At 49.4% G+C, this 13,261-nt stretch overlaps 4 protein-coding genes across 5 annotated transcripts in view; 2 read left to right on the forward strand and 2 right to left on the reverse strand.

Annotated features, from left to right (window-relative positions):
• LOC131211890 (RNA helicase aquarius) overlaps positions 1-5,866 on the forward strand; it is a 31,596-nt gene extending 25,730 nt beyond the window's left edge. Inside the window, exons 3-5 of the mRNA XM_058205558.1 lie at positions 2,058-2,601; positions 2,669-5,406; positions 5,471-5,866. Coding sequence (XP_058061541.1) covers positions 2,058-2,601; positions 2,669-5,406; positions 5,471-5,854 — 3,666 coding nt within the window. The 3' untranslated portion in view covers positions 5,855-5,866. The remainder of the gene's footprint in view (positions 1-2,057; positions 2,602-2,668; positions 5,407-5,470) is intronic.
• Positions 5,867-6,375: 509 nt separating this feature from the next.
• On the reverse strand, positions 6,376-7,180 carry LOC131210618 (DNA excision repair protein ERCC-1). The gene has a single exon (XM_058203893.1). It carries the CDS (start codon positions 7,133-7,135, stop codon positions 6,383-6,385), a length of 753 nt encoding a protein of 250 aa, XP_058059876.1. The 5' UTR covers positions 7,136-7,180; the 3' UTR covers positions 6,376-6,382.
• Positions 7,181-9,141: 1,961 nt separating this feature from the next.
• LOC131208373 (putative inner dynein arm light chain, axonemal) lies at positions 9,142-10,134 on the forward strand. Its single transcript, XM_058201106.1, has 3 exons — positions 9,142-9,157; positions 9,247-9,998; positions 10,099-10,134. Exons 2-3 carry the CDS (start codon positions 9,279-9,281, stop codon positions 10,132-10,134), a joined length of 756 nt encoding a protein of 251 aa, XP_058057089.1. The 5' UTR covers positions 9,142-9,157; positions 9,247-9,278.
• On the reverse strand, positions 10,025-11,615 carry LOC131208372 (electron transfer flavoprotein subunit alpha, mitochondrial). 2 transcript variants are annotated; one of them, XM_058201105.1, is made up of 2 exons: positions 11,451-11,615; positions 10,025-11,250 (listed from the first exon to the last, which is right to left on the reverse strand). In XM_058201105.1, exons 1-2 carry the CDS (start codon positions 11,487-11,489, stop codon positions 10,300-10,302), a joined length of 990 nt encoding a protein of 329 aa, XP_058057088.1. In that variant the 5' UTR covers positions 11,490-11,615; the 3' UTR covers positions 10,025-10,299. The 2 variants fall into 2 exon arrangements, with proteins under 2 accessions (XP_058057088.1, XP_058057087.1); XM_058201104.1 differs by having other exon boundaries at positions 11,445-11,615.
• Between the last annotated feature and the right edge of the window lie 1,646 nt (positions 11,616-13,261).

Consider the following 13,261-nt stretch of genomic DNA (forward strand, 5'->3'; position numbering starts at 1 on the left):
GGCGAAAAGTTGGGCGGAAGTTGCTGTTGGCCTTGTGTTTTCCTTCATGTTTTGGACCTTTCATCTGTCAAGCCGAGCTGATTGATGACGGCCAGTGATAGATTTACTTACCGGAGAGCGATCCTTGCCGGAGGGACGACCAAGTGATTTGTTTAATGGCCCGAACCTACCATTGGCACGTCGGTTGCGCATTCAATTAATTGCACTCGGAGCCTGCGGGGGGGGGTAAGGTTTTAATTTTTGATAAATATACTCTGTCTCTCTCTCCTGCCGGGTTACATCTCTTATCCTAAAATTGAAAGTCCTCCGTGTTCTAAACAATGGCCGCTTTCTTTCACGCGTCGCAATGCAAGAAAAAACTCGTTTTATGTGTTCTTTTATGCTTCCAGCGCAGATGGTTGAAACACTCACTCGCGTACGCATAACAATAGCTCTCTGAACACACAAAAGGACCTCGGACATGTAACAAAAACGAATGGGTACGAGAATCGTAGGAAATCGCGTTCTATTATGCAAACCGACATCATCGCACCAGCATCGGGACGCACAAAAGTCATGCGAAGACGGCCTCCCATCGGCCAGCATCAAATGGCAAAAGTTGTCTCAGCGCGTGCTGTTATCCTTTGCCGGGCGACAACACTCCCGGTAATTCCGGTAACCGGCGTCGTCGTGGTCGTGGTCGGGAGCTTTAAATATGTTGCTGCCACTCGGGGTGCTCATAGTGAAAATGCTTTGGGCTCAGTCGGGAATTATCCGATGCCCAGAATTTGGGGTTTCCCCTGCTAACGGGCAAAATGGTTGGTGTCCCTGCGTAAACAATGGCCCCGCTGGGCATGTACTTGAGGCAGCGAATAAACTATGACTCCATCCAACACGCACTACATGGCACTGACGCGCAAGGTTTCGTGGCCGCAGGTTTTACAGCGCCCGGAATTAAAAAAAACGGTAACCCAAATATCCCCGCACTCTGGGTCTTGGTTTTATGCGGCCAGTTAACGTTTTAAATACATCAAATTTTAAATTCTGGAACCTCACTGGGACGACAATGTGTTGTTTCGTCCGGAATCAAAAATGGAAATAATATATCAATATTTAACGAACACTTTGAGCCGCGAAGGCCGCGAAGACTCGCACTTGAGCGCGTCTTTCGAAACTCGAGCATTCTACGCTGGCTTCGGGGGCCATTAAAGTGTATTGGCCCGTGTGGGGGGCTGGAATTGCCCACCACAGGTTCACACTCAAGTGGTCGGAACCAATCCAGACTGGCTGTGTGTTGCTTTAATTCTCGCACGTTCCGTTTCCAAACTATGAGTCACCTCGGGCCGAGCCACGGCGGGGCGCATCAGGGTTTATCCGCGAGCGAGCGAACTTTTCGGCATCAACTAATGAGCGTAGCTTAAAGTGCGTTTTAAATCATTCACTTCTCGGAGTTGGACCCGGAGATAGACATTGTAATGACGTCAAGTGGCACCAAGTGTTGCGCGTTATGTTAATCTGTTCCGCCTTTGAGGTTTGTTGCATTTCCTTTTTCGTGGCCACTCATGGCTCGCGATTGTTTTGTTTACACACCGCAACGAATTAAATTCAAATTCCACATCGCAAAATACTCTCGCCAGTGGCGCCGCCGCTTATCAAGAGTAAAGTGTAAACATGTTTGGTTACTATTGTTTACTTTTGTAGCGACAAACCAGATTATTATTGACGGCAATAAGCTTCTTCGCGCCTCATGTTTGGCTATTCTCAGCTACCGTTATTTTTAGTTGATAATTGGATTGGTAACATTCTTTAAAGTCATTGGGTCATCAACCTAAGATGATTAGATCGTTCTATGACGTTGGCGACGAAGCTTTCCCCGAGATTGCAACGATTGCCACATTGATCCGGTAACGATGGCGGCGGCGCCTTTCGATGGGTCCTCAATTCACAATTTGTGAACTACTTAATCTTGCTTTAATGACTTTCTTTATCTGCAGCTCATAATCGACTATCTAAACTGGCCAATAAATTGATCGTTTCTATTCTGTCCTCTTCTTCCATTCTGGTTACGCGCGCGGTAGCTGCTGGATATGCTCAAGTTTTACGCCCGGTTCGAGATAAACGACGAAACCGGAGACCCGCTGACCGACCACGATATGACGCAAATTCATTACGAGAAGATTAAATCCCTGCAGAAGGCCGCGTTCGCCAAGTTCCCGAATCTGCGTCTCTTCGCACTGTCCAACGTGGCGACGGTCGATACGCGCGAGTCCCTGGAGAAGCACTTTGGGGCGCTCAGTAACGAAAGCTTGCGCGAGATCGCCCGCTACCTAAACCTGATCCCGGACGAGCCGGGCAAACCGCCGTTCCAGTGGCACCGGACGGACGAAGAGTTCCTGCGGGAGCTGCTCATCTCGCGCCACGAACGGCGCGTTTCGCAGCTGGAATCGCTCAACGAGATGCCCCTCTATCCGACCGAAGCCATCATCTGGAACGAGAACATCGTCCCGACGGAGTTTTACTCCGGCGAAGGATGTCTCGCGCTGCCGAAACTCAACCTGCAGTTCCTCACGCTGCACGACTATCTGTTGCGTAATTTTAATCTCTTCCGACTGGAATCGACCTGTAAGTAAGGAACCGACCGGTGCCGAACTTTTGGTAAACTTTTTCTAACCTCTCCGGTCTTTTGTAGATGAAATCCGTCAGGATATTGAGGATGCGGTCAGCCGGATGCTGCCGTGGAAATCGGAAGACGGTGACGTGGTGTTTGGTGGCTGGGCCCGCATGGCCCTCCCGGTTCAATCGTTCGCCGTGGTGGAAGTGTCGAAGCCGCACATCGGCGAAAAGAAGCCCTCGCGGGTACGGGCCGACGTTAGCGTGACGCTCAACGTTCGCAAAGAGGTACAGGAGGAGTGGGAAAACCTTCGCAAGCACGACGTTTGCTTCCTGATTACGGTACGACCGACGCAACCGATCGGCACGAAGTACGACTACCGTGAGTGCTTCGTGCCGCAGGTGGGCCTGATGCACGTCCGAGGCTGCGAGATCGAAGGAATGCTCGACGCGAACGGGCGCGTCATCGAGGAGGGGATCGAACAGCGGCCGCAACTGCCGGGCGAACAGCGGACGTTCCGCGTGTGGCTGGATTCGAACCAGTACCGAAAGGACATGGACAAAGCGGAGGAGGAGCAGGACGGCCAGGAAGACGTGTACGAGGGGTTCAACATTCTGATGCGCCGCAAGCCGAAAGAGAACAACTTCAAGGCGGTGCTGGAAACGATCCGCCACCTCATGAACACCGAGTGTGTGGTGCCTCCTTGGCTTCACGACATTCTGCTCGGTTACGGTGATCCTGGTGCGGCCCATTACAGCTGCATGCCAGACCAGGCCCGGGTGCTCGATTTTAATGATACCTTCCTGGACTGCGAGCACGTGACCGGCAGCTTCCCGGGGTACGAGATCGCGTGCGACAATCGCACCGTGCAGCCACCGTTTCGATTGACGTTTGAGGATGTACCGGAGGATGAGGACTCCGACGAGGAGCGGCAATCGGAGGAGCGCGACAAAGAACCACTCCCGAAGCGCGTACGTGTCGAATCGTACCGCATTCCGAAACGCGGCCCGTACAAATACAATGAACCGAAGAAGAACGCAATTCGCTTCACGCCGACCCAGATCGAAGCGATTCGGGCGGGAATGCAGCCAGGCCTGACGCTTGTGGTCGGTCCACCCGGTACGGGTAAGACGGACGTGGCGGTCCAGATTATCTCCAATCTGTACCATAATCACCCGCAGCAGCGCACCCTGATCGTGACGCACTCGAATCAGGCACTCAACCAACTGTTCGAGAAGATCATGGCGCTCGATATCGACGAACGGCATCTGCTTCGACTCGGTCACGGCGAGGAATCGCTCGAAACCGAAAAGGACTACAGCCGGTACGGTCGTGTCAATTACGTGCTCGCGAAACGTATCGATCTGCTCGGGCAGGTCCAGCAGCTACAGGAATCGCTCGGAGTGCGTGGTGACGTGGCGTACACTTGCGAGACGGCGGGACACTTCTACCTCTACCACGTGGTCGCTCGGTGGGAGAAGTTCTTGAACGATTTCGAGCGACGTGACGCAGGAGAGAACGGCCAAGGAGCAATCGATGCTTCCCGGGAGCAGTTCGAGCAACAGTTTCCGTTCACTCGCTTCTTCCGCGACGCGCCGCAACCCCTGTTCGGGGGCCTGACGTGGGAAGAAAACATGGAAACGGCCCACAGTTGCTTCCGCTACATTTCCCACATGTTCACCGAGCTGGAAGAGTTCCGGGCATTCGAACTGCTGCGCAGTGGCCTCGACCGTTCAAAGTATCTGTTGGTGAAGGAGGCGAAAATCATTGCCATGACGTGCACGCACGCCGCCCTCAAGCGGAAGGAGCTGGTCAATATGGGCTTCAAGTACGACAACATACTGATGGAGGAAGCGGCTCAAATTTTGGAGATCGAGACATTCATTCCGCTGCTGCTACAGAACCCGTCCGATGGCTACAATCGGTTGAAGCGCTGGATCATGATCGGAGACCACCACCAGCTACCGCCGGTCATCAAGAACATGGCCTTCCAGAAGTACTCCAATATGGAGCAGTCACTGTTCACGCGGCTGGTGCGCCTGGGTGTTCCGACCATCGATCTCGATGGACAGGGACGTGCGCGGTCCAGTATCTGCGAGCTGTACAAGTGGCGCTACGGCAAGCTGGGCGATCTGGACCACGTGCACCGATGGGAGGAATACTGCCGGGGCAATGCCGGGTTCGGGTACGAGTATCAGCTGATCAACGTGGAGGACTTTAACGGGGTGGGCGAAACGGAACCGAATCCGTACTTTTACCAAAATCTGGCCGAAGCCGAGTACGTGGTTGCGGTGTTTATGTACATGCGCCTGCTCGGATACCCGGCCGACAAGGTCTCGATCCTGACGACGTACAACGGCCAAAAGCACCTGATACGGGACGTCATCGAGTCTCGCTGCGCCAGCAATCCGATGTTTGGCAAACCGCACAAAGTGACGACGGTGGACAAGTATCAGGGCCAGCAGAACGACTACATTCTGTTGTCACTCGTTCGCACGAAAACTATCGGTCACATCCGAGACGTACGGCGGTTGGTGGTCGCGATGAGCCGTGCCCGGCTTGGGCTGTACATTTTTGGACGCGTGGCCCTGTTCAAGAACTGTGTCGAGCTGCAACCGGCCTTCCGTTTGCTCATGAATCGCCCACTGCACTTGGAGCTGCTACCTGACGAGACATATCCCTCTGCCAGGCAACTAGAAACGGAGCAGGCACCGGAAGCGAACGGGGAAAAGGTGACCATCAAAGACATGACCGAGATGGCACAGTTCGTGTACAAGTTCTACATGCGCAAGGTGAACGTCATTCGCGATGAAATGGTACGTGTATTTATGGTTCGCATCGAAATGGACAGCATTAACCAGCAAGTTTTTTATTTTGTAGGAAAAAATGAAGGAACTCTACGAAAAGCAGCGCCAGGAGCAGGAGGAAAAGCTGAACGAGCAGATCAAGCAGGCCGACGCCGAAGCCGAAGAGGCCAGGAAACAGAAGCAGCTTCAGGCGGAAACGGAGAAGAAGCATGTGGCACCGACACCGATCCAAAATGAACTTCCGGATGACGGAGAATCGAACGCGGAAACGGAAGCCAGTGAACGTCCGCGCCGTGGAAAGAAGAGACCAGCCGTTACCGTCGAGGATGAAGCTGAAGCTGCTGAAAAGCAGAAAGAAGGCGAAGCTGCTGCCGAGGACGCTAGTATTCCAGAGACCCTGCCTGCAGAGCATTCAGAACAACCCGCATCGGACGCAGAAGAGGAGAAACGGGAATAACCGCCACCATCATATGGCACTTAAATGTATTACAATTTCCTATACAAATAAAAATCAAATAATTATAGCGTAAGGAAAACATAAATTTGGTGTCCTGTTTTGTGCCACGTAACGGTAAAGCCCACATCAAAGTAAACTATGACAGGTTTAGAAGGACGAATAAGGAAGACTGAAAGAGAATGCGTTCCTGGTGACGTATCCGGCTTCCCTGAGTGGCATTTTCCCAAATGTTTTCCCTGAAGCTTCGGACAGAAACGGATTTTCTTTTGTGCGTTGCTACGAATCTTACCTTATTTTCCTCCGCCATTTTTTTCAAATTCCAGCGGAAATAAAGAAAACTCTGACCACGGCTTTTGCGGTTTTAAATGAATGTGTTTTGAAAAAAATACAGGCCTAACAGCAGCATAAAAGAGAAGAAGGTATATGCCAATCCTTCGACTATTACTTATGATAAATATTAATAACAACGTTATCCGAAGACAAGCGCAACAAAATGAAAAACGATCGCTCTGAGAATTTTGAAACAAATCAATTACGAAAACTTTCATTGAATGTTTTGTGCAACTTTTTCACCTTTCTCGGCCCCAATCCTGAAACCATGCCGAGCTTGCCCTCGCTGCTGTTGATGAGATTGGCCAGCGTACCGTAGTTTTGCAGCAATATCATCGCATCCGTTTGGTTGACCGGCTTGATGCTGGTCAGCGCTCGGACCGCCCTTTCATGTGGATACTTTTCCGCCCGTTCCATGATCCAGTCCGGCGGTCGATTCTCGAACAGTTTGTACTTCTCCACGATGCGGCCCGCTTCGTCTGCGTTCCAGGCCAGCATTAGCGTCAGGTCCGCCAGTAGGCAGATGCGGGTCAGGTGTTTCAGAGCATTCTGCGGGTCCTGAATGTCGATCTGTACCAGCAACACGCGCAGTTCGTACATCTTTCCCAATTGCTTCAGCCGCGCGTGGATGTAGTCGGGATTGAGATTGTGGTAACGCAACGACAGAAACAGAATACACGCAGTGGTTCCGACGACATAGTCCGGCACGATATCATCGTACTCCCAGGGTATGTTTTGAATGGCCTTCAGTAGCGGATTGCCGCGCTGCTTCGGGTTGACCAAGATGCAATTTCCTTTGTTTACTTTCGCAATCACCACCGGAACGTCTGTTGCCGGTGCACTGTGGGAAGATCCTGATGATCCAGCGGTCTGCTGGCTTGCCGTTACGGCAGCTAGTTTCGGGATGGACTCCATGTCCAGCGAAGCCAATAGATCGTCATCGTCATCCATTTTTAGGTCTATTCGGAAAATTACTTGCAGATGAGTTCAAACACACAATCGACTTGCCAACCAAATGCCGGTTTGTTTATGTTTGGATTATTTTGACAAGCTTCAGCGAACGGGCGAAATGCATGCAAGTGCAATCGGGCGAAATGCATGCAAGTGCAATCGTGCGAAATATACCCATGAACGAAAAAGTGGCAGAATATATTTTAAATTTGCATATATCGAATTTATGAGCTCAAACGTTGCATTGTCAGTGTGCTAATCAACGAAACAGCAAATGCAAACTCTCAGTGATTCGCAGTTTGCACAGCGAAAGTAGTTTGTCTGAGAGAATAGAAAAATAGAAATATTGATCTTCCTTAAGCATTACTAACGGACTACACCTGAAACATAACAATAAGTTCGCAGGATGACATATAGATGGCGAAACAAATACAGAATCCTTATGATTTTTAGACAGTACCAACCTTCAAACGATATCTGTCAAAGTTTCATGACATTCGGACTATTATTTACCAAGTTACCGTGTGAACAATTCAATCAACTTTTGTAAATTGAAAAAAATGGAAAAATCAGAATTTCGTGTGCTCATTAAGCATTGCTTTGTGATGGGGAAAAATACCGTGCAAACTAAACAGTGGCTTGACAAATGTTATTCGGACTCTGCTCCATCGAGGCAAATGGTTGAGAAGTGGTTTGGTGACTTTAAACGTGGTCGTACGAGCACCGATGATGCTGAACGCTCCGGTCGCCCAAATTCGGCAGTTACTGAAGAAAGCATACAAAAAGTCCACAAAATCGTCTTATCCGACCGCAAATTGAAATTGAAGGAGATTGCTGAGGCCGTAAAGATATCAGAAGGCAGTGTGTTTACCATTTTGCATGAACATTTGGGTATGCGGAAGCTTTGTTCGAAATGGGTGCCGCGTTTGCTAACACCGGACCAAAAACAACAACGAATCGATGATTCTGAGGCATGTTTGGCCCTATTTAACCGTGATAAAAAGGATTTCTTTCGTCGCTACGTCACAATGGATGAAACATGGATCTACCACTTCACTCCTGGGTCAAATCGGCAGTTGGCTGAGTGAACACCAGCCGGTGAAAGCCGCCCAAAGCGCCCAAAGACTCAAACTTCTGCTGGCAAGGTTATAGCCTCCGTATTCTGGGATAGTCATGGTATATTGTTCATAGACTATCTTGAGAAAAGTAAAACAATCAACAGCGAATATTACATGGCATTGTTGGAACGATTGAAGGCTGAAATCGACGCAAAACGACCGCACATGAAGAAGAAAAAAATTCTCTTTCATCAAGACAATGCACCGTGTCACAAGTCAATGAAAACGATGGTGAAAATGAATGAATTGCACTTCGAATTGTTGCCCCATCCACCATACTCGCCAGTTTTGGCCCCCAGCGATTATTGGCTGTTCTCGGATCTCAAAAGGATGCTCCAGGGAAAGAGATTTGGATCGAATGAGGAGGTCATCGCCGAAACTGAGGCATATTTTGAAGGGAAAGATAAATCGTTCTACAAACATGGTATCGAAAAGTTAGAGAAGCGTTGGACTGACTGTATCGCCTTAAAAGGAGACTATGTTGATGAATAAATACAAATTATATCAAAATATTGTTGTTTTATAAGCTATCCTACGGACTTATTGAGCGATGTGTTATGTAGAGATATGATAACAGAATCGAACGGCTTACGTACTTGATTTATTGAACACAATTTTATCAATACCTGTCGGTTCACTCTTCACTCTTCAGCCTATGGCCGCAAAGAAATTGAACAGCTCATTTGGAAACAATCACCAAAGCAATGGATGGAGGTCGTAAAGATCCCGAGAACCGCAAGGATCCATTGGATGCAGTTAATCCGCAAATGGCTGCATCGGAACGTGGCCGCACCTCGAAACGTGGTGCGTGAGCTAAATACAACTTGTTGTTGAACCACCGCATCGTAGCAACCTTCCGCATTTGCCCATTTTTACTTTCGCTACCATGGATACCCGGATTCAGGTGTTTGTTTTCTTCACAATCCATTAGTGAATCTCCGTTCGAGATTCAACCGAGCGTAACGTTCATAAACGCTTTCTCCTTGTTTTTAGCACGAAAGTTAATCCTTTCGAAGTGTAGCGAAATGACCGACCGAAATGTCGAGTTGCAGACAACGCTGGTGCGATACAACAATCCGGTGCTGGTCGTGAAGCACGTCGAAAAGCGTGAACCAACCGGAGATGGTGTTGCTCCGAAGGAACAAGCGGGCCGACCCGGATCGGGCGGTGCCGTGGTCGTGGACAGTCCACGTGAAACGGAAGAAATCCTGAACTGCATACTGCCCCCGAAAACGTGGGAAGAAGATGGCCAGCTATGGACGCAAACGGTCTCCAGCACGCCGGCCACCCGCCAGGACGTGATCAACCTACAGGAAATGCTGGACACGCGCTTACAGCAAACGCAGGCCCGTGAAACGGGTATCTGCCCGGTGAGGCGCGAACTCTACACGCAGTGCTTCGACGAACTCATCCGCCAGGTCACGATAAACTGTACCGAGCGTGGCTTGTTGTTGCTGCGCGTGCGGGACGAGATCGCCATGTCGCTCGAGGCGTACGAGACACTGTATTGCAGTTCGGTCTCTTTCGGCATCCGGAAGGCACTTCAGGCGCAGGAAGGCAAGGAGAAACTCCAGGAACAGATCCAGCTGCTCGAGCAGGAGAAAGAAGCACTGCAAAATTCCATTAGTGACATGAAGATCAAGGCGGATCAGGCCGATCGACGGAATGCGGAGTTGCGAGCATCGGAGGAGAAGAAACACTCGGAGGAGATAGCGTTCCTGAAGAAGACAAACGCTCAACTAAAGGTAACCGAATTTAGGTGTGTTTTTTTTAGAAAGGAACGTTTATTCACAAACTTTTATTTCCCGTTTGTGCGGAAATCCGTCAACGCCCTTCGTAACGCAGGCTCAACTGGAAGGAATTATTGCACCGAAGAAGTAAATCCGGGAATGCCAATACACTGAGGTAGCACGCAGATGGATGGACTACAACTGATGAGTGGATCGCTACGGGGATCGAGCCTGTTATGTATACTGTAGCTAAATTTTTGCGCCTAGAACTAATATAAAAAAGCCGATCGACACACAGTGGGACACGTTGTTGCTATCAGCACTTCTCGTTGATTTCCGGCACCACCTTGAACAGATCGGCTACGAGCCCGTAATCGGCCACCTGGAAGATTGGCGCTTCCGGATCTTTGTTGATCGCAACGATCGTTTTCGAGTCCTTCATGCCGGCCAGATGCTGAATGGCACCGGAAATGCCGATCGCAATGTACAGCTCGGGGGCCACGATCTTTCCGGTTTGCCCGATCTGCAGATCGTTCGGCACGTACCCAGCGTCGACGGCGGCACGCGAGGCACCGACCGCAGCGCCCCACTTGTCGGCCAAATCGTACAGCATCTTAAAGTTATCGCCGGACTTCATGCCTCGCCCACCGGAGATGATAATTTTGGCCGCCGTGAGCGACGGACGGTCGGACTTCGTTAGCTCCTGCGACACGTACTCCGTGGTTTTGCTCGCAAAGTCTCCTTCGGGGGCCTTTTCAACCTTTCCGCTGCCACCGCTGCCAGCCGGCTCGAAATTGGTACCACGCACCGTTAGCACCTTTACCGGATCCTTCGATTTGATCGTTTGAATCGCGTTTCCGGCGTACACCGTGCGTACGAACGTATCGGCCGACTTTACGCCGATAATGTCCGAAATTGGGGAAACGTCCAACTTGGCCGCGATCCGCGGGAGAACGGCTTTACCGAACGCGGTGGCTCCGGCCACGATGTGCGTAAACTTGAACTGGTTCTGTGTGGCCAGCACGAGCGGGGTAACCGCCTCGGCCAGTAGCCCCTTGAATGCATCACCTTCGGCGACCAGCACCTTGGCCACACCGTCCAACTTAGCAGCCGCCTCTGACACCGGGCCAACCTTGGTACCGACCACGAGAACCGTTACGTCTCCCCCGAGTTTCTTCGCCGCGGTGACGGCGTTGGCCGTGATCGGATTGAGCGTTTCATTGTTGTGTTCGGCCACGACGAGCGTACTCTGGAACCGACGGTAGCCCTGGGAACGGGAAGTGGCAAGAAGAACCAAAAGCATCCATCGAGAGTTAGTCGCCACCACGCACACTTTGCCAATTATATAATTAACTTCAATTGGCACTGGCTTGATGGAGCATCCTTATCTCCCGTTATCAACCCTAGCAGCATGTTGACTGTCGAGCCGCAGCATTATGCAAAATCTGGTTCTGGACTTACCTGTGCCGCCGAACGGGTGAGCGATGCCGAGCAGCGGGCAAACATTGTGCGCAACTAGTTCTAATTAACGTAAACGGAACAAACTAGAAAAGAACTAACGAGCAACTTCTGGATGGTGGATCGCTAGTTGCTGTGTTGTTGTCGTCAATTGGTGCTACAATTCTCGTGAAATGACAGCTGTAATCGGACTTTGATCCGGCCACCAATACATTCAGAGAAATACATACATACATCCCGAAAAATTGTTGACAAAAAAATCGCGAAAATGACAGTTGGCCGTTCCTGCAGTTACTGCAGCCCGCTCGTCGTTCCGAAATTCGAGCAGTTTCGAAATCCAACGTTGTGCATTTTGATTCTATCGTTAGATCAAAGGAACACAAATTTGAATAATGTTATCATTTTTGGGTTGCAACTCATTTCTTTCGCGGCCACCGCACGGGGAAAGGAAAAGACGTGCTAACGTTTTCTTAAAATATCTTTTAATTTTTCCATTCTTCTGTTGTGTTTCTTTAATTTATTAGTGGTATTCACAATCGCCCCGCGCGCTAAATTTGGTTTGTTAGCTTACCATTGGCCGATCAAGGCATCGACAGAATGAAATATGAAGGGACATGCTCCCCGCGGAACGCAAGTTAGCCGATTCTACTATTTCCCTGTTCGTTATGCATTTTGTGTGGTGGTGTACGTTTTAATGTACTGGAAATTCGCTTTTCGCTTGATTTGTGGTTTATTCTGTCGTTGCTCGTCACACTTTTATGCCCCTATATCATTATCACCCTTTTTGAGAAGCGCAACGAGTTTTCAGTCGTTTGTGATCTCTGGATGCATCTGGGTTCATCTTTCCGCCGTGTGGATTTAAACTGTTCATAGGTTTATTCTGTCGCACTATAATATCCATCATTTATAAACTACGGAACTACACGACCTCGTTGAGGTGGAAATCATTATTTTCACATTAACAACAATTGTTCTAAACATGTCAACAAATAAGGTTGTCGGATAGGATGCGCGAGGTAGAACACAAAGGGAGTGAATTGAACGTCGAGAAAGTGTTAAAAAATGGCCCAAGACGCTTACAACATAAATGGGACAATAAACCAAGCTGGCCACGCTGTTCACCTGACGTAGTCGAGTGTTAAAGCTAGATATTCACTGTATGCCTTACTATCTTATACCAATAATACTACAATTTTGTACAACCAATAAAAGGACTAATCGAAGATCACTTAGACATTTTTGCAATGTTTTCGGTACTGGGAGCAACGGGACTGAATCGCCAATGTGAACTGAGATGCTCCAAACGTGGCGCTGATTCCACGAAACTATTTGGATGTAATTTTCTTCAACATTGTTCCGGTTTTTCTGTTCGTTATCTGCAACCGAGAAATGGTACGGACCGGTGGTTAGCGAAGAGAACAAATCGCACAAATCATTAAACAAGTAACATCGTAAACTTTGTGGGCAATCAAAACGAATCACGTCGTAACCTTGTTGGCGCTTTGTTTGTATCCTAGCATAAGTTCGTTCGATTCGGCTCCTATCGTTTGTGTTACCGCATTTCCTACATTTTTCATGTCTCAGATTTGTTTGTATTTTGTATTCCTAATACCGTGCCCGTGGCCTCGGCAGCCATCCGCCATTATTCCGCTCGCTGATACTCTGCAATCCGTACTCTAATCAATTGATTCAAACTCCTGTGGTCTGATTCCTACACGTCGTTCGACAGGCATTTCTAATAGTCCACTGTTGGATTACATTTTTTGATTCTCTAATTACAGATCTACGACGTGCATTGGCGAGCTTTTTGCAAGTTTGGC

Source organism: Anopheles bellator, chromosome 2 (assembly GCF_943735745.2).
Source record: "Anopheles bellator chromosome 2, idAnoBellAS_SP24_06.2, whole genome shotgun sequence".
In the NCBI taxonomy this organism is placed as follows: domain Eukaryota; kingdom Metazoa; phylum Arthropoda; class Insecta; order Diptera; family Culicidae; genus Anopheles; species Anopheles bellator.